This window comes from Sapajus apella, unplaced genomic scaffold (genome assembly GCF_009761245.1).
Source record: "Sapajus apella isolate SASKATOON/1434 unplaced genomic scaffold, GSC_monkey_1.0 scaffold6, whole genome shotgun sequence".
Lineage (NCBI taxonomy): Eukaryota > Metazoa > Chordata > Mammalia > Primates > Cebidae > Sapajus > Sapajus apella.
In genome coordinates this window covers 44388729-44416602 of record NW_022436946.1, presented here as the reverse complement: position 1 = coordinate 44416602, position 27874 = coordinate 44388729, and the positions used below count along the sequence as shown (strand labels likewise).

The 27874-nt window shown below is 39.8% G+C and overlaps 1 protein-coding gene and 1 long non-coding RNA gene across 3 annotated transcripts; one reads left to right on the top strand and one right to left on the bottom strand.

The window, feature by feature from the left end:
• LOC116549533 lies at positions 1-12839 on the top strand. The gene is made up of 3 exons (XR_004267926.1): positions 1-157; positions 1891-1896; positions 12828-12839. It is a non-coding gene; the product is annotated as an uncharacterized LOC116549533 (long non-coding RNA).
• On the bottom strand, positions 5810-27874 carry POPDC3 (popeye domain containing 3). 2 transcript variants are annotated; one of them, XM_032275154.1, is made up of 4 exons: positions 27711-27874; positions 9638-10377; positions 7883-7991; positions 5810-6628 (listed from the first exon to the last, which is right to left on the bottom strand). In XM_032275154.1, the coding sequence occupies exons 2-4, from the start codon at positions 10120-10122 to the stop codon at positions 6347-6349; spliced, it is 876 nt and encodes a 291-aa protein (XP_032131045.1). In that variant the 5' UTR covers positions 10123-10377; positions 27711-27874; the 3' UTR covers positions 5810-6346. The 2 variants fall into 2 exon arrangements, with proteins under 2 accessions (XP_032131045.1, XP_032131046.1); XM_032275155.1 differs by lacking the exon at positions 27711-27874 and adding an exon at positions 26532-27143.

Genomic DNA, 27874 nt, shown 5'->3' with positions numbered 1-27874 from the left:
ATGGCCGCTAAGGTTTGTGTGAGTTTCTGTGTGCCAACCGGGCACCAGCTGAAACCGCCATGCTAAAAACTTGTGGCGCTTTTCTGCCCGGGAATCTCCCGGTCTGTGGGCAGTGAAAATTTGTTTGGAAATGTGGTGCACACTCACCCTCTGTGTAGTTCTTCCTGGGACTGCACTCCCGAGCTGTTCCTATTTGGCTGTCTTGGATCCTCCCCACCCTTCCCAGTTTGTAGTAACCATCATTCTACTCTCTTTTTCCATTATTTCAGTTTTTTTTTCAGCCCCCACAAATGAGTGAGAACATGCAGTATTTGCCTTTCTTTACCTGGCTTATTTCACCAAAAATATTATCCTCCAGTTCCCTCCATGTCATTGCAAATGACAATATTTCATTATTTTCTGTGGCTAAAAATTGTGTATATATACCACATTTTGTTTATCCATTCATCTACTGATGGGCACTTATACTGATTCCATGTCTTCACTATTGTGAATAGTCCTGCAATAAACATGGAACAGCAGGTTCTCTTCAATATACTGATTTCCTTTCTTCTGGATGTATACCCAGCAGTGGGATTGCTGGATCATATGGTACTTCTATTTTTATTTTTTTTGCAGAAGTACCATACTGTTCTCCATAGTGGCTGTACTAATTTACATTCCCATCAACAGAGTGTGAATGAACATTCCCCTTTCTCCACATCCTCACCAGCAACTGTTATTCCCTGCCTTTTTTGTAAAAGCCTTTATAACTGGGGTGAGATGGTATCTCATTGTAGTTTTGATCTCCTTTTTTCTGATGATTAGTGATGTTGAATATTTTTTCATGTACCTGCCATTTGTATGTCTTCTTTTGAGAAATGTCTATTCAGATATTTTTTAATTGGATTGTTTTTTTCCTACTGAGTTGCTTGAGTTCTTTATTCTGGTTATTAATCCCTCATCAGATGAATAGTTTGCAATTATTTTCTTTTTTCTTTTTTTTTTCTTTAGACAGAGTTTTGCTCTTGTTACCCAGGCTGGAGTGCAATGGCGCTGTCTTGGCTCACTGCAACCTCTGCCACCTGGGTTCAGGCAATTCTCCTGCCACAGCCTCCTGAGTAGCTGAGATTACAGGCACGTGCCACCATACCCAGCTAATTTTTTGTATTTTTAGTAGAGACAGGGTTTCACCATGTTGACCAGGATGGTCTTGATCTCTTGACCTCGTGATCCACCTGCCTCGGCCTCCCAAAGTGCTGGGATTACAGGCGTGAGCCACTGCGCCCGGCCTGCAATTATTTTCCTCCATTCTGTGGGTTGTAGAAACTTCTCTTAAGTGACAGGATCAAATGTTTTTTTTCTGCCATCCCTGGGAAGAGGGTGTGAGAGCCATATTATTAAATTTATCGTTTAAAATGGAATTATACTTATCCTTGGGTAGTGTGGGGGATTGGTTCTAGGACCCCTCTCATATACCAAAATCTGAAGATGCTCAAGTCCTTGATATAAAATGGCCTAGTGTTTGCATATAGCATACAATCATCTTCCCATATACTTTAAACCATCTCTAGATTACTTATAATACCTAATACAATAGAAATTCTGTATAAATGGTTATAATATATTGTTTTTATTTGTATTATTTTTATCATTGTATTGTTATTTTAAATTTTTTTCCAAATTATTATTTCCAGAAAAAAGTGCTATTATTATAGGTCTTACGTTTTATTTTTGATGTAAGCTTGGTTGAATCTGTGGCTGTGGAGCCCTCACATACAGTGGGCTGACTGCACTTAACGAGAGACCTGATAGTCCATTACACGTTTCTGTTAAGAAAGAAAATTAATTGGGAGGCAGTTAGGCTGAGATGGCTTCAGTGCCTTGGGAACCTATGTAAGCAAACCAAAGCCCACTGTAAACAGTAAAACAAAACTGAAGCTTAACCAATCAGAAATTACCAACCAACCTCTGACTAGGGACTTTCCACATTAACCACTCAAATATATTTTCTTCATCATGCTTCTGCACCTTATAAGTTTCTCTCTTGCCTGTCCCACTACAGTGAAGCTCTGAACCTCTTGTGGTCTGGTGCTGCCTGATTCATGAATTGCTATCTGCCCAAATAAATTCTTCAATATTTTGTTGTGCCTAAATTTACCTTTTAACATTCCCAACACAAAGAATCACTAAGCAAAAATCACTTTGCAGATTTTCAATCCAACAAATGATCTTGGAACCTAAAGACTAATAACTGTACATTCTGAATAAGTGCTCTTCAGACTCACTTCAACAGTATCAGCAAGAAAAATGTAGCTTCGAAAGTCATTTAAAGAAATAATAATTCTATGTCATGCAGAAAAAATGCTGTTATTATAGATCTTACATTTTATTTCATGATAAATGACTAGCAGCACTGCATAATTGAAATCAAATTGAGAAGGGGATTCAATGTTAAAATTCAAATACAAAAATAGATGCAATTGGCTGGGCATGGCACCCCACGCCTATAATCCCAGAACCTGGGGAAGCTGAGATGGGAAGATTGCTTGAGCCTAGGAGGCAGAGGTTGTAATGAGCCAAGATGGCGCCACTGTACTCTAGCCTGGGGAACAGAGTGAGACTCTGTCTCAAAAATAAAGATGCAATTAGGAAACTGTCTCAAAAATAAAGATATGTAATTAATTTCCTTCTATGCAATGAATATTTACAAAGTAGCTACCATGTTCCAGGCATTGTTCCCAGTGAACAAGATAGTGGAAGAGTTGCAAAGGAGGATTCCTTTTCTCATAAAATGGATATTGTGCTTGTGCATTGGCTAAACTTTTATCTCAAAGGAACCAACTTATATTCTGCAGTAATATCCTGTTCTTCAGAAACCCCATTTGTATTACACCAAAAATATCTTCCATATATTAGAACCCTTACCTGCTACTGTTTGAAAAAAAATCAGCTTACAAAGTTTCATTATACATAAAGTTTTATTCTACCTGAGAGAAGAAACAGAGAAGTGGCACTACAAGGGGCACTGAATTAATTTTCTTATAAGAAGGATGGATGGCACATAAAACACGATGGGCTGAGATGATGAAGGCTTCTCTTAAAATACCTAGAGAGACCTCAGTTCAGCTGTGAAAATATCTGAATGAAATTGGACAGATCCAAAACTTAAAAACTGATTTAAATTGCATCAAAAAAACTTGGCCTTGTTCTTTCATTATGTAAATTTATAGCCATTTAAAATGAAGTTACACTTAATTACACATTTTACTTGTAAACCACATTTGAGCTCAAGCTACTGCTGATGATTCAACAGAAGAAAGGTTCATGTTTGAATAATTTTTCCTCTTGCTGTCACTAACAGATTCAGAAGATGTATAACTAGCATTTTGACATTGAATTTTCCTTCACTCAGATTGGGAACATTTTAGTACTCTCCAAGTCAGGAACACAATCAAGAACATGGTCAATGCAGCATGAAAAATGCAAGGACACTAATTTGGAAGAATCAGGCTTAAGCTGAGTGTCACCATTGTTTACTAACTGTGATTCAGTCTCTCTGATTTTTATCCATAAAATAGGATTCTTCCAAGGAACAAGCAAATGAAATCACATGTAGACATGTGCTTTTTAAACTATAAAGTGTTAAATAAATGTAAAACATTGTTTTGTAATTGTATAATTTTGTGAGATAAATTTACATTTAATAAGAGTAGTAATCTCAATTCTGATGGCCTGGGACACTTGATATTATATCAAGTGGAGCTAAAAATTCTATGAAATTATATAAAAACAAATATTTTAGACTCTTACTCAAATTATCAGTTCTTAGGGAGAAAAAAATGTTTTAAAGTTCCCGCCAATCTTTAATAGCAGGTTTTAAAACTAGTCAAATTTAGCGTAATAATAAAACTTGAAGTTATGTTCAAATCAAATTGTACGTGCATACGTACAATTCAGCATTACAGTCATGGTAATACTTATGATGAGATGACTAAGAGTTAAAGTAACCAGTGTTTCTTGCTCCATCTTTTCACAACTGTAAGATTTCCAGTCTTGAAATAATACACAGTTCTATCAGATTAAGCCTGTATTTTATTATAATAGGTCTATATGATACTGATGCTTATTTGTATTTTTGATTGATAGGTATGTGTTAAATTTTAGTAGAATGAAGAAAAACTGTGGAATCGTTTTCGTCTACATGCAACTGTGCCATCTTGTCTTAATAACAACCCCCTCTCTTGGCCCCACTTTCTGCCCAGGCCACTGTCCGTTTCTATTTCTGTTCACATCAGAACTCCTTGAAAAACTTACCTACCCTTACTGTTCCAACTTCTTGCCTTTCATTCTCCTTCACTGCTTCAGTCATTTTTGTTCCTGCTCATTCCACCAAAACTGCTCTTGTTAAGTTCCCCAATGACTTCCATGTTGCTTAACTCGATGGTTTATTTTAAGGCCTCTCAGCCACATCTGAGATAGTTCATCATGCCCTTCTCCCAGAAATTCTCTTTGCTTGGCTTACAGGATCCCAGGATCTCCTGATTTCCTTCCTACCTCACTGGCTGCTCCTCGTCAGATGCTTTGCTGACTCTTCCCTATCTCCTCGTCCTCTTAACAATGGAGTGCCGCAAGGCAGGCCCTCAACCATTTTTCTTCAGAATCTACACTCACTCTTTTGGCCATCTCAGGGACACTCATGGCTTTAAATACCACGTATATGCTAAATACTCTCAAAGCTGTCACTTCAGCCCAGACTTTTCTTTTGAACTCCAGGCTCATATATCCAACTATCTACTCCACTTCAGTGTCCAGTGGGCATCTCACTCTTAATCCTCGTTCTGCTTTCCAAGTCCACTCTTTTCTCTCCTCCCTCTAGTCTATGCTCAGCAGGCTAGCCAGACTGATCCTATTAAAACATGGGGCAGATCATATCACTCTTCTACTTCAAACCCTACAATGGCTTCTGGCCACTCTTAGAATAAAAGTCAAAGTCCTTATCATGACTTATTTAGGCCTTACCCCGTCTGCCCACAGTTACTTTCTGTTCATTCTGTGCCAGCCATGTTAGCCTTCCAGCTGCTCGTGGAGCAGACCAGTCATGCTCATGCCCAAGGGACTGCTCAGTTGCTGTCCCCTTTGCCCAAATTGCTCTTCCCCCAGATATTTTCGTGGATTCTTCCATCGCCTCTTTGAGGTCTTCATTCAAACATTCCTTCTGGAGGCTTTCCTTGACCACTCTTAAAATTGCAATGCCCCTTCTTATCTACCTTCTCTAATTTATCACTCCCCTTAGCACTATTGCCTTCTAAATATAGGTTTTTCTGACTTACTTTATTATGTCTCCCATACCCCCAGAATGTAAGCTTTATCAGGGGTGGGATCTCCATCCCCATGCCCAGGTCAGCACCTAGAGCCACAGAAGGTACTCCGTATACACTTGTTACATGTTGGATTATATATCTCTGTATCAAAGAACATAGCCTGCATGTGATCTTCAGAAAACCAGTTTTCCAAAGGTAGGGATCAGATCTGCAACTAGGGTTCTTTCTTAAGCTCTTCTTCACAGAGCTGAAGCACTGGCTGTGAGGCAGACCCTTGTGTTCGTGTGGTGGGTTTAGCATTCCCTGTGAACCCCCACTGTCCAGTCACACCACTGAAAGCTCTTTCCGCTCATCATCTGAAATTGAAACACGGCGCAACATTTTTACTGTTGGTTCAGGGGTACTTTTTTTCAGGAGTACTTAGTAATGATTAGGCAGCTTTGTTTTCCACAAAATGCTTCTTTTTAAATGTTATTTTATTTGTAGCAATAAAATAGGCTTCAAGATTCACATACTATCTCTTGCATTTATTCTCCTTTTTAGTCACATCAAATAACTGCACATTTAAAATAAATAATTGCTGCCCACCACAGTAATAAATCTGCTTTTCATTGGAGGCTGTAGCAGAAAAAAAAAAAAAAAAAGGTGAATTCTGGAAATGCCTATGTGGACAGTAGCAACCCACCCTCAGGCTGGGAATACTTGCTGGCTGCTTATTGAGAAGCAACGCCTGAGTCTATAGGACAAAACAATGCATTTGAGTAAATGTGAGAAAAGAATTGAGAATGTGGAATTTCATTCTCCCAGTTCTGAGGCAGAAAAGGGCAAACTGCCCATAGTTATCCACACCCTCCCCAATTATAACAATAAGAAATACAAGAAAAATTTGTAAAATTTATTCACAATGCAGTTGTTGAAAGAAATAAAACAGTTGGCAATGGCATCTCGCTTTGAATTCGATTTATAAAAATATTAGGGAGCTAATTTTTTTGTATTTTGCTATTTCATTTGGGGAATGGTGAAGAGAGAGTCTTTTTTTATACTTAAATTTCACAGTATGGTCTGGAATTCCGAAAATGTTGTGTCAGGGGTGATCTGCGTATTTCTGGACTTGACATTTGATAGAAGTTGGGTAGCCGAATATCATAGTGATATCTTTTTCCTATATAAACCCTGTCATTCAAGGCATAGAGTTTATCTGCAATGTCACTGCCAATTAACACTGAAAACAGGCGGGAGATATAACGATGCTGAGCAAAGAGCAGATACAATTTCTTTCTTCTCCAAGACACATATCGACAATCAGTTTCTGCAGTGAGGGTTACCTAAAAAACACAAGACCACACATAAACAGATGAGGAGGCAAGAAAACTGCCACATTTCTTCTACCGCAAATGTTAAATTAATTTCACTTGCTGCCTTTCTTTAGGTTGAAAAAGCCCACTGACCTACAATATATTGCAAAAATAGGAACTACAATATTTGTTGCTACATATATAATTTATAATATGAATAATCACAATGGTCTAGCCATCTCCAATCTCTCTGTTTTTCTAAGTTCAAGTATCTATATTTTGCATTTTATTGAAGGGAGAACGACTTGATATTTAAAAAAAAAATTGGCTAATGTTACAGAAATATTTCCAAGTCCATTCTGAAGACTGTGGACATTTAACCCTAAAGCAGTTTCTGCAGTACACAATAGAATTTATATGACTAACTTGCATATATGAGTTTGCTGCATATACACATATATGTATTCATAAGAAAACAGTGTAACAAATAAATGAAACCTGCTGAAATGATTATCTTTCAAAACTGCCAGATGTGGCGGCACAGTAATGATGGCAAGTTTAGCATTCTGTTGCTAGAAAACAACTGAAATCTACTAGTATTTTAAATTTTAAAAAATCATTTATTTTTTAATAAGTGCGACTTTTTTTTGTTCTTGATGTTTTCTAGACTGTCGCATTAGCAATGTTTACTCAGATCTCAATTAGTTATATTTTAAATATAAATATGCAGTTATGCAAAGTAAAGCATAAAGTATTGATCACAGACTCCTTCCTGTCATACGTAGTACCTGTTCTTCTCACTGCTGAACCTATGAAGTGGCATTAATCCTCAGGAGTCCAACAGAATTGGGAAGTCATGTATGCTGCAAAGTACATTCCAAAATCTTTTTTGAGACAGAGTCTTGCTCTGTTCTGCTGGAGTGCAGTGGCATGATGTCAGCCCACTGCAACCTCCGGCTCCTGGGTTCAAGTGAGTCTCCGGCCTCAACTTCCTGAATAGCTGGGATTGCAGGCACGTCCCACCACACCTGGCTACTTTTAGCATCTTTTTTAGTAGATACGAGGGTTCACCATGTTGATCAGGTTGGTCTCGGACTCCTGACCTTGTGATCTGCCCACCTCAGCCTCCCAAAGTGCTGGATTACAGGCATGAGCCACCGCACCTGGCCCAAAGTCTTAAATTATTTGTGTCTTATCTGCTGTTGTGTTTGCTTGCTTATTTTTAAACAAAGATTATCTGTTTGGAAGAGGGGGCGCTAATCTTGTGATCCAGTTATCCCTTACCTGAAAAATGCCTTCCTCTGTGGGTCTCAGTGAATCCCACTCAGGAGAATCCAGGAACTGAAAGGGGAAAATGTAATGCAGAAATTCGCCATCAACTGTCACTCTGATCCTATCAAAACACAAGAACATCATTTTTAAGGGAAGGAGAAAGAAAGCACATAATTGGGCAGGGGTAGGGGGTAGAAGAAGTGTATTTCAGATCCCTGATGACTGTTTTGCCCTTTACGATTTTGAAAGGCAAAATATTAAATTCATACATTATATTAAGTGACATAATATCCTTTAAGATTCATGTTCTTATGTTCCTTACACAGTCAGGATTCTGGAATATTGAGTGAAATTCATCAGAAAATGCATGAAGTTGTACATTTATGATACATGTCCATTTATGTATGCATATTATACGTCAATAAAACATTTTAATGGACTCTGTCAGATTTTAAATTAAGTAGAGAAACACTTAAGAACACAGAGGAGTTCTGCTACAAATACCTCTGTAAAGCAAATTTTTATTTTTTAACTTATTTATTTTTTGAGACAGTGTCTCACTCTGTTGCCCAGCCTAGAACGCAGTGACACTATCTCGGCTCCCTGCAACCTCCTCCTCCCAGGTTCAAGTGATTCTGGTGCCTCAGCCTTCCAAGTAGCTCGGCTTACAGGTGTGCACCATGACACCCAGCTAAGTTTTTTGTATTTTTAGTAGAGACAGGGGTTCACCGTGTTGGCCAGGCTGGTCTCGAACTCCTGACCTCAAGTGATCCACTAGCCTTGGCCTCCCAAAGTGCTGGGATTACAGGTGTAAGCCACCGTGCCTGGCCTATAAACTAAATTTTTAACTTTTTGAAAGCCATGAGTAATTCCATTATTGTTTCCTTTCCCTAACTTTGTTTTCAAAGTTTATTTTATTTTATTTTTGAGATAGAGTCTCGCTCTGTTGCCTAGGCTAGAGTTTAGTGGAGTGATCTTGGCTCACTGCAACCTCTGCCTCCCAGGCTCAAGTGATTCTCCTGCCTCAGCCTCCCGAGTAGTTGGGACTACAGGCATGTGCCACCATGCCTGGATAATTTTGTTTTTGTATTTTTAGTAGAGACGGGAGTTTTACAGTGTTGGCCAGGCTGGTCTCGAACTCCTGACCTCAGGTGAAACTCCCACTTTGGCTTCCTGAAGTGCTAGGATTACAGGCATCAGCCACTGCAACTCGCCTGTTTTCAAAGTTTAGATTTCTATATATGTTCCTCAGGTGCCCCACCCCCTGCCCCCACAGTCTGCTTCTCATGGGTGATTGTTAGAATTTGCTGAAAAAAAAAAAAAAAAGACAATAAAATTTAAATGTTCTCTGTTACTTAAAAGAATGCCCTATCAAAGAGTTTTAAAAATACTTTGCATGCCAATGTAAGTATTCTATTAATTGAAGCACTGAAGCTGACATTATCCTCTTCTTGACTTCCAGTAATTATCTAGGAAACAAATATCGCATCCAGAAAAACAAACTCATACTTTAAAGATTCACGTAATTTGATTTCTAAGATGAAATATTAAAGCTCTTGATTATTTTCTGCTTCAAGTAAATAATGCCGTATACTCTAAATGCCTATTTCTATGTCTACGACTCCTGTATCACAGACTTACTAAAGCCTCGGGGTGCTAAATGCCACCCAGGACTATGTTACACTGAGACAGAAAAATAAAGTGGAAAGAAACACAAACAGATAACTAATACTTGAGGAAAGACATGCAAGCACCAAAGGTACAAACCTTCCTGAAACAAGCAAGGAGAGTTTATCAATGGAAGTTTTCCCCTGCATGGCATAACAGTGTTCCTTTTCCAAAGTAACCACTTCAGAGCTCAAAGCAATCGTTCTGAAGACAGGCAAAGAGATCCCCAGGGGCTGGAAAAGGGAGCTGTACAACACTTGGAATTCTCGGGCAAAGGTTATGCTGCGAACTTGATATGCAATATGAACAAATTGCATGAAGCAGATGACAAAAAGTACAAAATTCCAGGAAAATATGTCGGCTGCACAGACATCTACCCAAGCCCAGACAGCAGAACAGAGAAAACCTAACCCTAGCAAACTGAAGACATAAAGGAGCCCGAAGAATCCACTGCCACCCATGAAACCTACTACAAATAAAATACTGGCAAGATGATAAATGGCTCCTTCGGCCTCTTGCTTCCAGGTTGTGCAGACTGGGTGTTCATCTATGAGGTTCTTCCATAAACTTGAATTTCTTTCCATGGCTGTATTACTCTGCCTGGTTGACTTTTCAGTTGACTTTAGATGACACTGAAACAGGTAACTAAGTCCGTTGCTTTTCCATCATGAGAGTTTTGCTCAGTCTTCACAAAATCAAAGAAAACTTGGACACTACAGTTGGTGCTGATTAAAGGTTTTGTGTGTATGGATCTTGAAAAACTAAGAATCCCATGCTTGCTTCTTTAAGCTCATCTGGGCTCCTTATTTGGATCCAGTCCACAAATATTCTGCTATTTCCTATGCAAGAGAAAAAAAGATAAAGGCTCTAATTAAACAAAAAGGAGAATTGTGAGGTATATTTAATGATCAGCAACATTACTTAGCAAGCTGACCTCCTATTTTCTATGAAGTTAAAGTATTTTAAGCACAAGTGCTATTGAGTGTTAAGTTTCTATGGTATAAAAAGTGTATTTATTAAAATTAGCTTCATATTTTTCAAGGTAGCTAAGTGCTCTATATTAATCTTGTCTCTATGGGAGTGATTCAGTGTATCTCAGAATCACTTGGGACAGTGACTAAAAATGCAGGCCGGGCATGGTGGCGTCTGTCTGGAATCCCAGCATTTTGGGAGGCTGAGGCAGGTGGATCAATTGAGGCTAGAAGTTTGAGACCAGCTTGGCCAACACGGCAAAACCCTGTCTCTACTAAAAATACAAAAATTAGCTGGCTATGGTGGCATGCACCTGGAATCCCAGGTACTCAGGATGCAGAGGCACAAGAATCACTTGAACTCGGGAGGCAGAGGCTGCAGTAAGCCGAGATCACACCACTGCACTTCAGAAGCCTAGAGAGGCCGAGGCGGGCAGATCACGAGGTCAAGAGATGGAGACTATCCTGGCCAACATGGTGAAACCCCGTCTCTACTAAAAATACAAAAAAATTAGCTGGGCATGGTGGCATGCGCCTGTAGTGCCAGCTCCTCGGGAGGCTGAGACAGGAAAATTGCCTGAACCCAGGAGGCGGGGGTTGCAGTGAGCCGAGGTCGCACCACTCCACTCCAGCCTGGCGCCTGGTGACAGAGTGAGACTCTGTCTCAAAAAAAAAAAAAAAAAAAAAGATATAAATCAAAAATTGCAGATTCATGGACTGCTTCCAGATATATGAATCAGAGTCACTGCAGGTGGGCCCCATGTGTTTGTATTTTGAAAAAGCTCCCCATGTAATTCTGATGTGTTAATCCATGGTCATCCATGGCCCACCCTTTGAGGGGTACTGTCTGATAATGTTATTCACTCTTTACACATGAATTTGAGGCATAAAGAGGTCAAATAATTTATCCCAGGCCACACAGTGATCACTGGCAAAGCAGAACTTTGGCACTCATGCCCATGTGCTGGGCATGTGGCCTCTCATGAAAGATTTTTTAATTTGGCATGATAAGGAACCCAACTATATCAATAAACATAAGAAACATAATTAGAAGTCACATTCTAAGAGCATTAATTGACTGTTAAAATGTTTAATAAATTAGATGGAAATTATTTGAGAAACAAATTTAGTACTACTTTGTTGTACTAGTGGTTATTTCACGTTAAAGGTTGCATCATATAACTAAATAAATATTAATATTCCTGCTGCTTATGTATTTATTTACCAGATGGTCAAAAATGTTACCAACTCTGTTACTCTGCACATACATTCTCTACCCTTTCAGCCATATGGTAGAAATGCTAATATGTAATCTGAGTCAGGAGAGCATCAGCCATGACAGAGCTACAGGATATATGTATCATTTGCCACCCGGTTTCCTAACAATAAATGATTTCAATGTAATGCATTCATTACATTGATTTTTTAAAACTACAGTAACCTTCAAAAGCCTTGAACTTGTGCACTATATTTAGTGTTTTATTTTTGAAATAGATTATTTGCAGCACACCTGTTAATAAAATATCAGATATCACAGACCTTGCCCCATAGGAGAAAAAAACACACACAGTGGTGAAAATGACTTAGCTGGAGTAAAAAAATGGAACAGTATAATCACCAGTAGAAGCAGAAATGGAAATAAAGGAGCTGTTGTTGAAGTTCCTGGTTTTTCATCATGGATAGTGACTCTTTTGTCAGCAAGTAATGACTTTAAGAACACTGCCAGGTAAATCACTAAAAAAAACCTTAGACTTACAGCTTATAGTCATATTGTTGTTTTTACTTGTTTTCAAATACAATTCAAACATCCTGCATATCCCTAATTATTTCTCCTCCCCACCAATCCATGAGATGATGGTGATGAAATTCAAGACAGACCAGCATCCTGAACATGTTCAATTTCTACTCTTAGACAAAACACAAAATTCTGTTCTACTGGATATCACAACAAAGAAAAATTATTTTAAAAATACAATGAGTAGTGAGAACTGCAAAATACCAAACTGCAAATGTCAGTCTCCCTGCTGTTTCAAAACTAGGGTATTTTAAATCAATCAATTCTTCTAGATACCAAACACACCCACGAAAGCCAGTATTAAAAAGATTTGCTAGTGGAGCTCTGAACTTTGGTTTGACCTTCCTTAAAAATTTATAATCCTCAGCAAATGTTAATATGATGCTAATAGAGAAAGGCCATGTAAAACGTTCGTGGCAATTCAGAAGGGAACTTATGGGAATCCTGTCTCCTTAAAAATCTTGATTTGGAGGGTATATTGGGTCTCCCACATTCCAGGGTCATGACTCATTATGATAATAAGGGGAACTGTGCTTCTGCCTTTTCTAATCTACTTCATGTCATTCAGCTGCTACCAAACCATCTTTTCATCCTTGATACTGTACTGCTCAATGCAGTGTGCTGACTTGTCCTGATTAAATTACTCCACACCCGGCCCTTCTCCACTTGGTGTGTTTTTATTCGGTCACCAAAACAGATATGCTTTATTAGAAGTGGAAAGACTGACAGGGGCAGGTGATTAGCGGGAGTGTCCTTCTGACATATGCCAGCAGCACTATATGAATGTTGAACATGATTCATCAACCAGCTGTCTGCCTTAAAGGCCTGTAGGCCTGAGGTCATGTTTTTTGTAAATAAATGCTGACATGCCAAAGTGGCACAATGGATTTCTTTCCTAAGCAATAAAGTTGATCTTCACTGCAAAAGAAGTTAGCACGCCAAGCTACAAATGATGAAGACAAATTTAAGTGCAAATAAACACAGTTGTTCCAAGTTCATCAGGGTTTTTTTTTTTCTCTTTAAATTGTTAAGACTACAAGTTAAAAAGGAATAAGAAAATGTAAATGAAGATACAAGGATGCTCAATGAAATGCGATGTAAACCTGCTGGCAAATTGATGAAGATTAGCTAGAAATTGCATTTATTGCAACAGAACTTTTGTGTTTATTATCTCATTGCCTCATACTCATTGCCATGAGGGAGGCAGAATCTAAATCATCATGCCCAGCTTACAAATGAGAAAAGAAGGGCACAGATTGGTTGAGTCTCTGGCTTCAGGTAAAAGAGGTGTAAGTGACCTACAGTAGCATGGAGCTCCAGTTCCCTCCACCCCTCTTTAGAGCCTCTCCAACATTCAATGCCAGCTCTCAAGGCTGTGAATCAAATATTAATGTTTTGGGGAACCAAAGTGGGATATTCTTTCAGGGCTGCTTTGCCAAGAAAATAAAACTCCTAACCATGGATATTTCAGACTTGCCCTCCATGTTCTTGTACAGCTCAGTCTGTAACTCTTAGAATGTTGTGGGGGACACAGCGAGCCACTCATGAATAATTTGCTGTATTATTCAATATTGACTTGTTTCCTCTCGACTGAAATTCTAAAGGGCAGCAGGGGCAAAGACAAATGCTTTTGTATTTCTGAGCCCTAGCATTCCATGAGTTTGGCTTAATACACACCCTTCTCCTTTCTCACCCTCTATCCAATGTAACAGATGTTATAACATCTTCTGTCACTTATGGGCAGAGAATTGGGGGAATCCAAATGTCCAAGATGTTTAAGTACAAAACCACAGAGGAGCTGGGGCATCATTTTTTCAAAATGTCTGGCACAACCCCAAATGCACAGGGGAATCCTTTTGTCTGTTCACAACCTTGAGCTCCTTAAGAGCAGTTTACTGCTTTGATTAAAAACAACAACTCGGGGAGTTAGTGGTATTGAGTTAATTTTGGTTGCTAAGCAACCCACAAACTCAAAATTCCATCAATATTCTACTCATTAATTAGAATCCGCTCTTAACTTTGGTATGTGTTTCCTATGCTAAATTCTCATTTTCTTAAGCTGGTTTTTTCTGCTTGTCCTTGAGGTGGTACATTTACTCAGCAACTATGTGCCAGGCATATTTTAAAAATTACCTCATTTAACAACCCCAGGAGGAAAGTACTATTACCTCCATTTTACAGACAAGAAAATTTAAATTCAGAGAAAAAGTAAGTTGTTCAAGGTCACATTGCCTACGATGGAAGTAAGATTCCACCCAGGTTTGCCTGATTCCAAAGCTCACAGTGGGTCCTACATTATTTTGCTTCCACTACAAAAGGATTTAGAAAATGTAGCTTGTCTCCTCTCTGTGACATAGGTGAACCCTGGCATGTTTATTCATTGGTAACACATAGGAAATATCATTTTATTCTACCTACCTAAAGGATACTGGAGGTTCAAATGAAAATTAAAATTATTTGCAAATTTAAAAATAATATAGAAATAGCACCACTATATTTGTTGCTTTTGTGTTACAGAGCTGGGCCATTAGAAGAATAGAGTTTTTTTGGGGTTTTTTTATTTGTTTGTTTCATTTTGTTTTTTGAGACAGAGCCTCACTCTGTCACCCAGGCTGGAGTATAGTGGTACAATCTTGGCTCACTGCAACCTCTGCCTCTTGGGTTCAAGTGATTCTCTTGCCTCAGCCTCCGAATAGCTGGGATTACAGGTACCTGCCACCACCCTGGCTAGTTTTTGTATTTTCAGTAGAGACAGCGTTTAACCTTGTTGGCCAGGCTGGTCACGAACTCCTGACCTCAAGTGATCGCCTTAGCCTCCCAAAGTGTTGGGATTATAGGCATGAGCCACTGCACCCAGCCAAGAGTATAGTTTTTAAAAAGCTTTCTTTCCTCCAGATGATTACAACTGAAGACAGAAATACAGATGAGTCAGTTTTGGCTGCTATCAGTCTTTAAATTGTAAATCCTAAACTAACTCATTTCTGCAGGGGTGATCTCTGTGTTATTCTCCCCTACCTTGTGTGTTCTGACTTCCTACTGGTGGTAGATACAGCTACGGTAACCATGCTACTCCTGAATCTCCCTTTTTCAATGGTCAAAGAGCCTGTTTCTGGGAAGCCAGCATCGATCTTCTACCTTAGATTAATGTCGAGTGCTTCCCTGCAAGTGTGTCCTCAGATCAGAGGACACATCAGAATCACCTGGGTAACTTGCTAAACATGCCCCCATGCCCCTTCTCTAGCGCCACCCAAGATAACTAAGCCAGACTCACTGCGGTAGGACCCAGGAAGATTAATTTCTAATAAGCTCCCAGTTGATTCTTATGCACACTAAAGTTTGACAGGCATTATTTTATATTATTCCAGAATGATGTCTGAATTACCCTTGCCAAACATGTTTGCAGGACTTCAGCTTTGTCCATTTTTGCCTGACAACTGGCTGTCCTTCCATGCTGATTACTCAACATCACGCGCTTCGGTCCTCTTGCCTGTTGGTGGGATGTAGTGCTGGTGTTAGCTCACCATTCTCGTATCTAGTCTATCCAACTTGATTACTGCCCAAGAGAAGGGTTCTAGTCTTGGCCGTACCCCTGGGTAGCTATGCGATTTTTGTCTCCCTAGACTGGTTGCCTGATTGGTAAAATTAAAGAATTGGACATCATAAGACCTCTAAAATGACATGACTCCATATGATATGGAGTAGAAGACGATTCCAAATATGGGTCAAAATATAGAGCCGAGTGGCAGAACTGAATTGAGACTGCAGGTCTTAACACCAGGTGTTTGGCTGGGGCCCAGCTCCAGAGACTGTTGGTTAACTGGCCTGTTTTGTTGCCGGGGCATGGAATTTTTTTCACAAACTTCCCAGGGATTTTGATGTTCAACCAGGGTTAAGAACTGTCGAATGAATCTAAGAGATAGGAAGGAGGTGACAGGTGGAGGGCATGGGAGGGAAAAGAGACACCACAACATTCCAAAGAATAAAGGATCTGAATTTTAGTCCTTATTTTTAAGGAGCTGGAAAGGTACATTTCCTCTTCATGTGTTTTCACTTCCACCCTTTGCCCTGGTGAGAAGACATTTTCCTTCCGTACACTCATCAGTCCAAAAAGAATCAAGGCTTCTGAACATTTTGCAGCAGCCTTTCCTGGCCATGGTGGCCTGAAGTGCACCTTGTACGCTGAGGTTTTTTTTGTTTTTGTTTCTGTTCTTAGACAGAGTATTGCTCTTGTTCCCCAGGCTGAAGTGCAACGGCGTGATCTCAGCTCACTGCAACCTCTGCCCCCGGGGTTCAAGCAATTCTCTGCCTCAGCCTCCCGAGTAGCTCGGATTACAGGCACCTGCCACACAGCTGGCTAATTTTTGTATTTTTAGTAGAGATGGGGTTTCACTGTCTTGGCCAGGCTGGTCTCAAACTCTTGACCTCGTAATCCACCTGCCTCGGCCTCCCAAAGTGCTGGGATTACAGTCATGAGCCACCGCGTCCAGCTGTAAGCTGAGTTTTTAATGGCCATTATTATCTGCCTACATGGCCTCCATCATAGATTGTGTCATATTGACCATTATGTATATTTTTCCTTTTTAAAGCATCATAACTTTTTAATTTTTTCAGTTGGGTTACATATTCAAGCATTTAAAAAATGGGGTATGTGTGTGTGTATAGAATAACAGTTTTATTGATAGACTGTATATATATATATATATTTGAAATGTTCCTCTGTCTAGCACAGAGTGGGTCTTTAGTAAACGTTCACTGACTGATAAAGAGTGCACAAGTAGAAAAACAGTGTTTGAAATACAGCCTGGGAATATGGCTTAGTAAGTCAGAAAGCTCAAGTAGGATATGACCAATACCTGAATTAACAGTTTAGGTGTGGATTTAAAAAAAAAAAAAAAAGAGGAAACATGTATTAGACTATGAGGAAGAAGTGAAAGGGTCTGCTGAGACAGAGGAATGAAGAAGGGTTGAAGACATTTTGGAGTTATACAAGATCTTGAAGTTAGGGAAAAAAAATCAGAGGAAAAAGGAACTCAGTTTTAGCCATATTTGATGCTCTGAGTCTAGCAGAATTTACAGAAGAAGATAAGGAGTAGGATGAAGGGAGAGAAATTTAGCAGTTACTATCACACAGAACAACGGTATATAAAAACTGGGATTGTGAAGATTATTAAGAAAGACATGAAAGTGTTCACAGGGAGAAATGAAAGTGTTCACAATAGATTGTGAAGACTACAAAAGTAAAGAATAGGATAGGCACATCCTATTAGGGGCTCAGACCTATAATCCCACCACTTTGGGAGGCTGAAGCGGGTGGACCACTTGAGGCCAGGAGTTCAAGACCACCCTGGCCAACATGGTGAGATCCCCGTCTCTACTAAAAATACAAAAATTAGGCATGATGGTGGGCACCTATAATTCCAGCTACTCGGGAGGCCGAGGCAGGAAAATCACTTAAACCTGGGAGGTGGAGGTTGCAATAAGCAGACATCATGCCCCTGCACTCCAGCCTGAGCAACAGAGCAAGACTCAGCCTCAGAAAAAAAAAAAAAGTGTAAAGAATATGTCATTAATGTTTATACTGATTACATATTGAAATAATAGTGTTTTAGAAGTAGTGGGTTTTGTAAAACCTGTTATTAAAACTGTCTTTACTTGTTCTTTTTTTTTTTTTTTTTTTTTGAGATGGAGTCTTGTTCTGTCACCCAGGCTGGTACAGTGGCACGATCTTGGCTCACTGCAACCTCCGCCTACCGGGTTCAAGCAATTCTCCTGCCTCAGCCTCCTGAGCAGCTGGGACTACCGGCACATGCCACCACACCCAGCTAATTTTTTGTACTTTTAGTAGAGATGGGGTTTTACCATATTGGCCAGGCTGGTCTCGAGCTCCTGACCTGATGATCCGCCTGCCTCAGCCTCCCAAAGTGCTGGGATTACAGGCGTGAGCCACCACGCCCAGCCACTTGTTCTTACTTTAAAAAAATGTTGCTACTAGAAAATTTAAAATTACATATGTGGCTTGCATTATATTTCTATTGGACAGTGCTGGTCTAGAGTCGCAAGTAAGAAGAAATGAAAAGACTTGGCATAATGCTATGCAAACATTGCATATGTATAATACATAAGTGTATAAATATGGAAGAATTATCCAAGATTCAGAACAGAGTGTTGATGAAAATTTAAATGGTATTGGTTACAATATTCATATGCAGTCAAAGCATAGATGTCACCATCTGGTTTCTGCCTACAGGGGTGGCCAGCCCTACTACAACACTTGGCTCCTTTATCCTGCCAAGAGAAGAATCACTTTTTCCTTTTGGCTGAGGAGAGTTCCCCTTTCCCAAGCAATTATATTACATGGCTTAATTTTTTCATTTCATCTTCTGATGTGGATTCTAGAGTATCCACACCATGTATTGTTTTCACACAATACATGGAGACTCTTCATGTACTATCAGTCTCCTAGGCTGGAGCATGCCTTTGATCCCCCTTACCAATGAGATATTGGAGTCTCCTTGAGACTTGAGGAAATTAGAGAACATACCGACAGAACAAGGTGGACTTTTTTCTGTTCTTGTGTCTCAGCTAACATCACAGTTACCTCTATCCATGATTGATCTCTCATTTTATCACACACTGTGGTAGGCAGAATTCTAAGATGCTCTCAACATGTCTGCCCTTCTGGTATACATGCCATGTATAATTCCCTCTTCTTGAGTATGGGCAGAACCTATGAGATAGATGCTCCCTTGATTAGGTAACATTATATGACAAGTGGTGGTGGAACAGTCACTCTCATGATTATGTTAAATTATATAGGACTCCACCACAGGAGAGAGGTTGGATGCCAGAGTGATTGATGTGCTCCTACTGGAAGAAGGCAAACATCCATATGTGAACTGCCTGTGGGGTTTCCAATGAAAGGAACAGCAGGTGGCTTCTATGAGCTTGAAGAAGTCCCAGCCAACACTTAGCAAGATAGATGAGACTTTAGTTCTATGTCCACAAGGAACTGTATTCTGTAAACCATCTGAAAAGCTTGGAAGAGAACCCCAAACTCCAAATAAGAAGTTCAGTGTGTCTAACACTTTGATTGTAGTCATTTTTTTTATACAGCAAGAGAAAACTAAACACACACATAAATGGTATGAGTACTCACTGTACATAAGGCTTTTCATTAATAATCTATAATTTTATGATGGAATTAGAATTTAGATCTGTAAAGCTGAAGACAATCTTTGCTAGATTTAAATCAGGAAAATCGGGTAAGAATAGTTCCTTGGTAGAACCTGGAAAACAAGACCCTATGAGAGATCCTGGGAATTCTATTAAATTCACCGTGATTCCCAGTATCACTTAAGAGGTTTTCCTTTTATACAGTCAGCTAGTTACCATACTCTAAGCATTTGAACACATGGGCAACTTCCAGAACAGTTATGACATTCATATTCCAATTTCCAAAACTCCTGGAATACCATGTTTTCATGGTTGTCTTTCAGATCAGTCAGTTCTTTGTAACACTGAGCCATAAAGATACGGCAAATATTTAATGTTTTAGATATAGTCAGAGATTGACACTCAAAATACAGCCCAGAGAAACTCAAAAGAATTAAGTCTGTATTTCTTCAAATTGTGTGATGCCATCAAGGCCAAGTGACTTCAGCATTGGGAAGGCAATATCCAGGTGTCACCTTGATCCTCACATGCTACTACTAGCATCTGGCATTCACTGAGCAGATAGTTTTATTGTCCAGATTTTAAAGATGAGAAAATTGAGGTATTAGGAAAGTTATGTTGGTTGCTTAAGGAAACACAAATGATAGAGCCCAGACTCACTCCCAGGCAGGCAGATGCCAGTCTGCTTTCTTAACCACCACAAGATACTGCTACATGTACAATTTCAATAAATATCTGGACTTACTGGAACAAAACAAATCAAAAACATTCTTACTTTCTTTCTTCAGTTTAGATTAAATAAATGTCTTCTTAAGAAACTACAGTTTTTTGAGCCACAGTGGGATAAGAAGGTAGATCCTACCCGTTGAGTCATTCAGCCCTATAGTTGCAAAAATCCTTAATTTGAATAAGCAGCAGTTAATCTCCACTTCTCATGCTTGCCATTAGACTGTTTTAAATAATTGACAGGCTCTGCTCACATTCTTCTGACTTCTCCATATCCTGGAAATGGTTAAAGGCATAAGCAGGAAGCCATTCCCTTTTGATGAGCTGCTGTGACATCATGCAGTATGTTTACTAAAGAGATTCCTGATGAAAGATGCAAAAGAAACTAGATACATTAAGCAGTCATTTCTTTATATGAATCAACAGTAGACACCTGTGCTTTCCTTTACTCCAAGTGACCTATATGCAGAAAATGAACTCACTTTTTCTATGTTTGGATTAGGTTCTCAAGTGTCTTCCTGGCAAACAGCCCTAACAAGATCATGTATGATAGCTAATTAGCCATAATCTCTGCTTTTTCTTTTTTTCTGGCTAAATAACCAGGTTGACCACACATCTGGGTCAGGGGAGTCACATTTGGACTCTTTTAGTAGAGAGACTGCCAGATGTAGATATCACCCTTATTTTCTCAACAGCATGATACTTAATAGCACTTCTGTGCTACTTTAGCCAACCAGAGTCAATTCTGCCATAACACAACAACATATGTGATCCTAAACTGTCACAGCACTATGCTGAACTGTGCAATAACCACCACAGGACTCACAAGAAAAATGGGGTTAGGGATATAACACTTAAAATCTTCATCAGTGGCACATTCTTTAAAAGATAGGAATTTAATAAAAACAGTAGCACAGGGTGTGTGTGTGTGTGTGTGTGTGTGTGTGTGTGTGTGTGTGTGTCTGTGTTAAATGGTTAAAAATACACAAATGTGGCACTTGATCTGAAAAAAAAAAGGCCAAAAACTTGCTAGGGAAGTGGTATGGGAATGGTTGCAATTTGTGAGTTATGGTGAAGTGGTGGAAGAAGGAATAAAAAGTTGCCCTCTTTCTCAGCCCTTTAATCCTAGAATGAGCATGTTTTTGTATAGGAAAGTTGACAAGTGTGAAAGAATACCAAAGTGTAAATTTTCAGGATAATACATGGTGAACCAAGATAGCTGGTAGATGTTTGAGAGGTGTATGTGTTTGCATTTTGTGTATCCCTACATAGCTTAGGTCAGCTAGTTGCAATTTAATGCATTCATCCAGTGCTTCTTCTGGGTAAAACATGCATAAGCAAACATGAAAGTTTTATTATGCCCAAATCGTTCCCTAATATGTCAATTGTTGGAATAATGCTTACTTTCAAAACATGCATTATAACATAATTAATTGTATCATTAGCTCTCAAATGGCCATGAAAATACTGTCAATTAATATATGCAGTACTTCTGGGCTGGATACAGTGGCTCATGCCTGTAATCCCGGCACTTTGGGAAGCCGAAGTGGGTGGATTGCTTGAGGACAGGAGTTTGAGACCAGCCTGAGCAACAAAGTGAGACCCCTATCTCTACAAAAAGTAAAAAAAAAATTAGGTGGGCATGCACTTGTAATCCCAGCCATTCAGGAGGCTCAGGTAGGAGAACCACTTGAGTCCAAGAGGTCAAGGTTACAGAGAGCTGTGATCATGCCACTGCGCTGCAGCCTGGGCCACAGAGAAAGACCCTGTCTCACATAGTAATAATAATAATAATAATTACTATTATTTATTAAAACCCTGTCCTCATGGAGCTTGCATTTTAGTGAAATTCAAATGTTAACACTATTTAAGTCCAGTTTTCAAAACTGAGATCTATTTTAAATATTAATAACTAAAAATACATGTTATCTGTAAATAAACTACTTAAACTATTTTATTTATTTTATATATTAGAGATGGAGTCTCCCTATGTTGCTCAGCTTGATCTTGAACTCCCGGACTCAAGTAATCCTCCCTCCTTGGCCTCCCAAAGTGCTGGGATTACACAGACATGAGCCACTGTGCCCAGCCATTAAAACTCATTTAAAGTCAGTTATTGCATACTAAATTTTAAATAAATGCTACATTTTAGAACAGTCTGAAGTCTTAATGAGATTAGAATCATTATCTTAAATTTCCTTTCATATCTGATCAAGTATTGATCAAGGATGGTCCACTAGTTGGTGGGTTTCCATGCATTACCAAGATTTAATATAAACTTGAAAATGAACACAAACAACAGAAAATAAGTTGAGATTCCACAAAATAAACTCCAAACAGAATGTTTTAAAGTACTTCTGTTTATCTCGTTTTCTCATGGAGGTTAAATTTCCTTTTATTACAGAGGGAAAAGGCACTATCTATCCTCATCCATTGCGACTTCCAGAACAACTATAATGTAACATGTGTTTGGAACTTGAATTCTAACACCACCCCTTCTCCATCTTGAATGGAGGAATAAGTAATAACAGCCAGCATCTCTTAAGTAGCAACCCTGTATCAGAACCAGGATGAACTACTCCATGTATGTTATTTCATAGCTCCAAAAATACTGGGGGCAGGAGGGAGAGATAGTTATTTACCTATTTTTCAAGCATGAATACTTCTTTAAGAAAGACTTGGCCAAGTTAGAATTCAAATATCCTCATTCCTAACCTGAGTCTGTTTATACCATGCTACATTTTCATTTATAAATCAGTTACAGTTTAATCATTTAGACAGTACAGTGCATAAAGAAAACAGAGGAGAAATTAAAACAAGAATATAATCATTATGGAGAACAAAGATGAGACAGTGTAAGAATAATTGTTGTCTTTGAAGTAGAGAATTACAAAATGGGAAAGAAAAAGCATTCATAATGAAAAAAAAATCCTGAAATTAAAAACAACATGTTATTCCAATAGGAAATATAGAAACAGAAATAATGTACCAGGTTCCATGAAAAATTGATACAGAACTTAACAATGACATAGCCTGAATTTCTATACTTCAGGAATAGAAAGGATACTTTAGGACTCCAGGCAGAAAAAGGAAGTCAATTGCATGGGAGAAATTTGTTTTTTTTTTTAGATGGAGTTTCCTTCTTCTTGCCCAGGCTGGAGTGCAATGGCACAATCTCGGCTCATCACAACCTCCACCTCTTGGGTTTAAGCGATTCTCCTGCCTCAGCCTCCCAAGTAGCTGGGATTACAGGCACGCGCCACCATGCCCAGCTAATTTTTTGTATTTTTAGTAGAGACGGGGTTTCACCATGTTGACCAGGATGGTCTCGATCTCTTGACCTCGTGATTCACCCGCCTCGGCCTCCCAAAGTGCTGAGATTACAGGCTTGAGCCACCGCGCCCGGCCAGGAAGACTTCTTTAGAGCCTGTTAACTCTCAGGATGAAGAAACAATGATGTAAAGTTCAGCAATTCCTTCACTTTCACTACAGTTTCTTCTGTTAAAATATCATAATTTTTGGCCGGGCGCGGTGGCTCACGCCTGTAATCCTAGCACTTTGGGAGGCCGAGGCGGGTGGATCACGAGGTCAAGAGATCGAGACCATCCTGGTCAACATGGTGAAACCCCGTCTCTACTAAAAACTACAAAAAATTGGCTGGGCATGGTGGCGCGTGCCTGTAATCCCAGCTACTCAGGAGGCTGAGGCAGGAGAATTGCCTGAACCCAGGAGGCGGAGGTTGCGGTGAGCCGAGATCGCGCCATTGCACTCCAGCCTGGGTAACAAGAGCGAAACTCCGTTTCAAAAAAAAAAAAAAAAAATCATAATTTTTTATTTTAAAAAGCATCTATAGTGTCATCCTGTTAAAATAAAAACTTTAGATAAATTAAATTTAACAATTTATCTGAGCAATGAACAATTCACGAGTCAGGCAGCACTCAGAACCAGAAGAGGCTCACAGAGTTCTCTATCCAGCAGCATGAGCTGCTGCTGGATAGTTTTTATGAACTAAGCACTGAAGTAAAAAAGCAAAATAACTCGATTGGCTACAGCTCTGCATCTGCTTTATTTGGGCATGGTGTGATGAGTTGGCCATCTGCGATTGGCTGAAATCTGGCATTACAAAAAACATATTCTTGAGTTAGATTTCTGTTTGTTTATGTACAAAGTTAGTTTTTCACATAGGACCTCAAAGTAAGGAGAAAACTTCAGGCTAAGGGCCTCCTGCTTATTTAACCATTCTATTTTTTATAAAAGCATTTCTTTTTAATCTATTGACATATCGTTTGTTTGTTTGTTTGTTTCAGACAGAGCTCCGTTGCCCTGGCTGGAGTGCAGTGGTGCGATCTCGGCTCACTGCGACCTCCGCCTCCCAGGTTTGAGCAATTAACCTGCCTTAGCCTCTGGAGTAGCTGGGACTACAGGTGCGTGCAACTACCTCTGTCTAATTTTTGGGATGGGGTTCCACCACATTGGCCAGGCTGGTCTCGAACTCTTGAGCTCGGGTGATCTGCCCACCTCAGCCTCCCAAAGTTCTGGGATTACAGGCGTGAGCCACCGAGCCCGGCCAACATATCCTGTTTTTATAAATGCATAGAAAGACATATGCAATGATTTTCACTTCATGTTAAAGATGAGTATTTCTTGATGGTGGGGTAGAAACTATTTTTGCCTTTCTAAAAATATCTGCATGATTTGTATTCCTTAAAATGATTCTGGGAAACAATACAGTGATTTAAAATCAATGTAAAAAAATTCAAATATAAAAATTTCAACAAAATCCATGAACCCAACAACCAGAATTAACAAACATCAACATTGTCATATTTTCATTAGATTGTTTCATAATAAAGAAAAATTTCACACAAAAAAATTGAAGGCCGCCATGGGTTGTTCTCTAGGATCAGTCTCTGCCCATCCACCCCCTACATAGTACATAATTTATATTTCTCCATATGTAAATATTCACTAATTTTAAAAAATACAATGTAAAATGAAATTTTGGACTAGAAGTAACTCAAAGTGTAGGTTTATTTTTCAGATTCACACTTAAATTTTTTTTCTGATGAATAATTTTGAACATAGACAAAAATAGCGAAAATAGTATACAATAAATTCCCATATACCTGTTGCCTAGATTCAACAATTATTAAGATTTTGCCACACAGAATTTTTGAAATTAAAAGCAAAAGCTGTTATCTACAATTCAGCCGCAATTTGTTCAGCTAGAAAACAAACACCTTCCAAGGAAGACATGAAGAACCAAGATTACCTGTGCTCTTTCTCTGTGCAAGTGCTAGTTCCTACAAACACACACATTTAGGAGTCAAAGCAACTCTGAAACCTACATATTATTATCGGTATTGCTCATAGTGGAAAATGAAGCTCAGAGGGTTGGAGATTTTTCTACAAGCTTAGCCACTTGCTTGTCCTTCCAATACTACCACATCCCTTCCTTGGTGATCCCATCCTAGCCAATTTCAGTGTGCAAGAGTCACAGGAGGTCATTATTCTGTTGAGGAACAGAAAATAAGAAGGTCTCACTATAAGTCTATGTGAATTAATTCCTGGATTCTTTGGGTTGGAGGAGGACCCAGCATTTTTATACGTAATTTAAGTCAGGAACTTTTGGTTATTTATTTATTTAATTTAGAAAACACCTAATGTAATTTTCCCTGTAAGACTTTTTCTTATAACTACTTAGAAAAAAGAGAGAAGCATGTTCTCTCTTCCTTTAAAATAATCTAATCAGTGATTCAAGATACTCTTCTATTAATTGGAGGGAAATTCATTCTCTTGAGAGAGCTCATACTCCCAGCTGACCAATGACCATAATTACAAAAAGTGATCTCAACTGCACTTTACAGACTTTCAGATCTATCATGGATATTTCCAAAGGAGTTTTGAAATTTCTTGCCTGTCATGCTGCTTATGTGTTAACGCTCACATACTGTAGCAAATGCTTCAAAACATTCTTAATTTTTCCTGGAGACTGTTTCAAAATAAGCAGGCATCAGTACTCCAGTGTGTCAACCCTATTAGTCAGTCTTGTGGTGAAAAGTATGGGATTTAGATTTACCATGATACATTTTTATTTAATAGCTTAGGATGTAATCATTTAGAAGCAAAGGATGCACAATGATTCAGCTGTTTTGAGAGACTGATATGATTAAAGAAACTCAACTATCAAATGTTTCCCATTTAAATGTATAAAATTTTAAGGACAGAGTATCTTAGATTTCAATTAATATTTGTATCCCAAACTCCTGAAGACACACACACACACACACACACACACACAATTTTCAGGACAGAAAAGAACAAGAACCTCAGAGATATGTGGAATCTGGGATCAGCCAGAGCTCTTCATTTTGCACATTCAGAAACTGAGATCCAATTTTTTGTTTACATTTTCTGTCCCATGTAGTTCTTGTTGGTTTTCTATTGTCACAAAGAACAATGCCAAGTTATTGTACCCTGACAAGGGGATATTTTCATGCAACAGTCCGTAGAATTAAAAACAAGGGAAAAAACCTGCCACTAAGTATGAACAGGCAACAATAATTTTTTAAGGCTGCTATAAAACTCAGTTGCAGTTTGTAGGCTTCCAAATTCAAAATATCTGAGTACTGGAATTAGAGTGAAAAGTCAGGAAGCACAGAAGTTTAGTAAATAAAATTGCGTTCAAAAGTGGGATTCGAATTCTGCTTTTCCACTTATTATTTACCAACAGAGTTTTCCACTTTCTGCAAATGTCTTCTGGCTAAATTTCTGGCACTGCCCTTCTTACTGTATTTTGATTTTTGTCTTTTATCTTTGCCTAAAATACCCTCAAAAAGATACCACTGTAACCGACCTTAGTGATAAGACAATTTCGGGGCAGGCAAATTGCTTTTTTGGCTGGGGGATCCCCAAATAGAGAAAACAGGTCAGCGCGACCTTCGTACCCCCAACTCTGTGAGAATAGCGTGAGAACACTGACCCCAGTCAGGCCCGTTGCTTACAAGCGGGGAAAGGAAACTCCCGGCGGTGACAGGACTTCCCCAAGGTGAAACCCAAGACTGTCAGGACCCCTAGGAACAGCTTTTCTCCCTTGCAAACCTGGCCTGTTTATGTGGGCTCCATGGTGCCTGGGGCCAGAGTAGGACCTGCGGGAGAAGGTCTGGGAGGAAGATTCGCCCGGAAGCCTCCAAGGCAGATGACTCGCGTTCTCCAGGGGTCTGCGCGGTCGGGAACCGCAAGAGGACCCCCCAGCCCTCCGAGCCGCGAGCGGCGCCGCCGGGACCCCGGACTCCGGGGGACGCGGAGTTGGCGGGACCCGGGCAGGGAGCGGCGCAGGCAGCGCAGGGAGCGCAGGAACGCCGGGCAGCCAGAAGCAAGCGCTCGTTGGGCTCGGCGGCCCCGTTGAAGCCGCGCCCGCTAAGTTGCCCGAAGCGGCCGCGAGGTGCGAGGGTGCGGACAGCTCCGGAAGGCGGCGGCCGCAGCGCCCCCGGGCTCACCTTCTTACCTCTCCTTTCCGGCCCTGCGCGGAGCTCCCGCCGGGCGTCCGCAGAAGTTTCCCGGCGGAGCGCGCTGCACCCGGCTGGCCCGCGCGGAAGCCCTGAGCGCCCGCCTCGCGAGTGCCTTGCCGCCCACCCCGCCGCGCCGGGCGCAGCGTGACCGCAGTCGGCT

What these genes read in the sequence shown, in the direction of transcription:
- POPDC3 (XM_032275154.1), bottom strand. Translation starts at nt 10,122, where the DNA reads ATGGAAAGAAATTCAAGTTTATGGAAGAACCTCATAGATGAACACCCA. An exon ending in TCCTTGCTTGTTTCAGGAAG is followed by an intron (nt 7,992 to 9,637) that starts GTTTGTACCTTT and finishes GTGTTTTGATAG; the next exon opens with GATCAGAGTGACAGTTGATG. An exon ending in CAGAGGAAGGCATTTTTCAG is followed by an intron (nt 6,629 to 7,882) that starts GTAAGGGATAAC and finishes TGTGTTTTTTAG; the next exon opens with GTAACCCTCACTGCAGAAAC.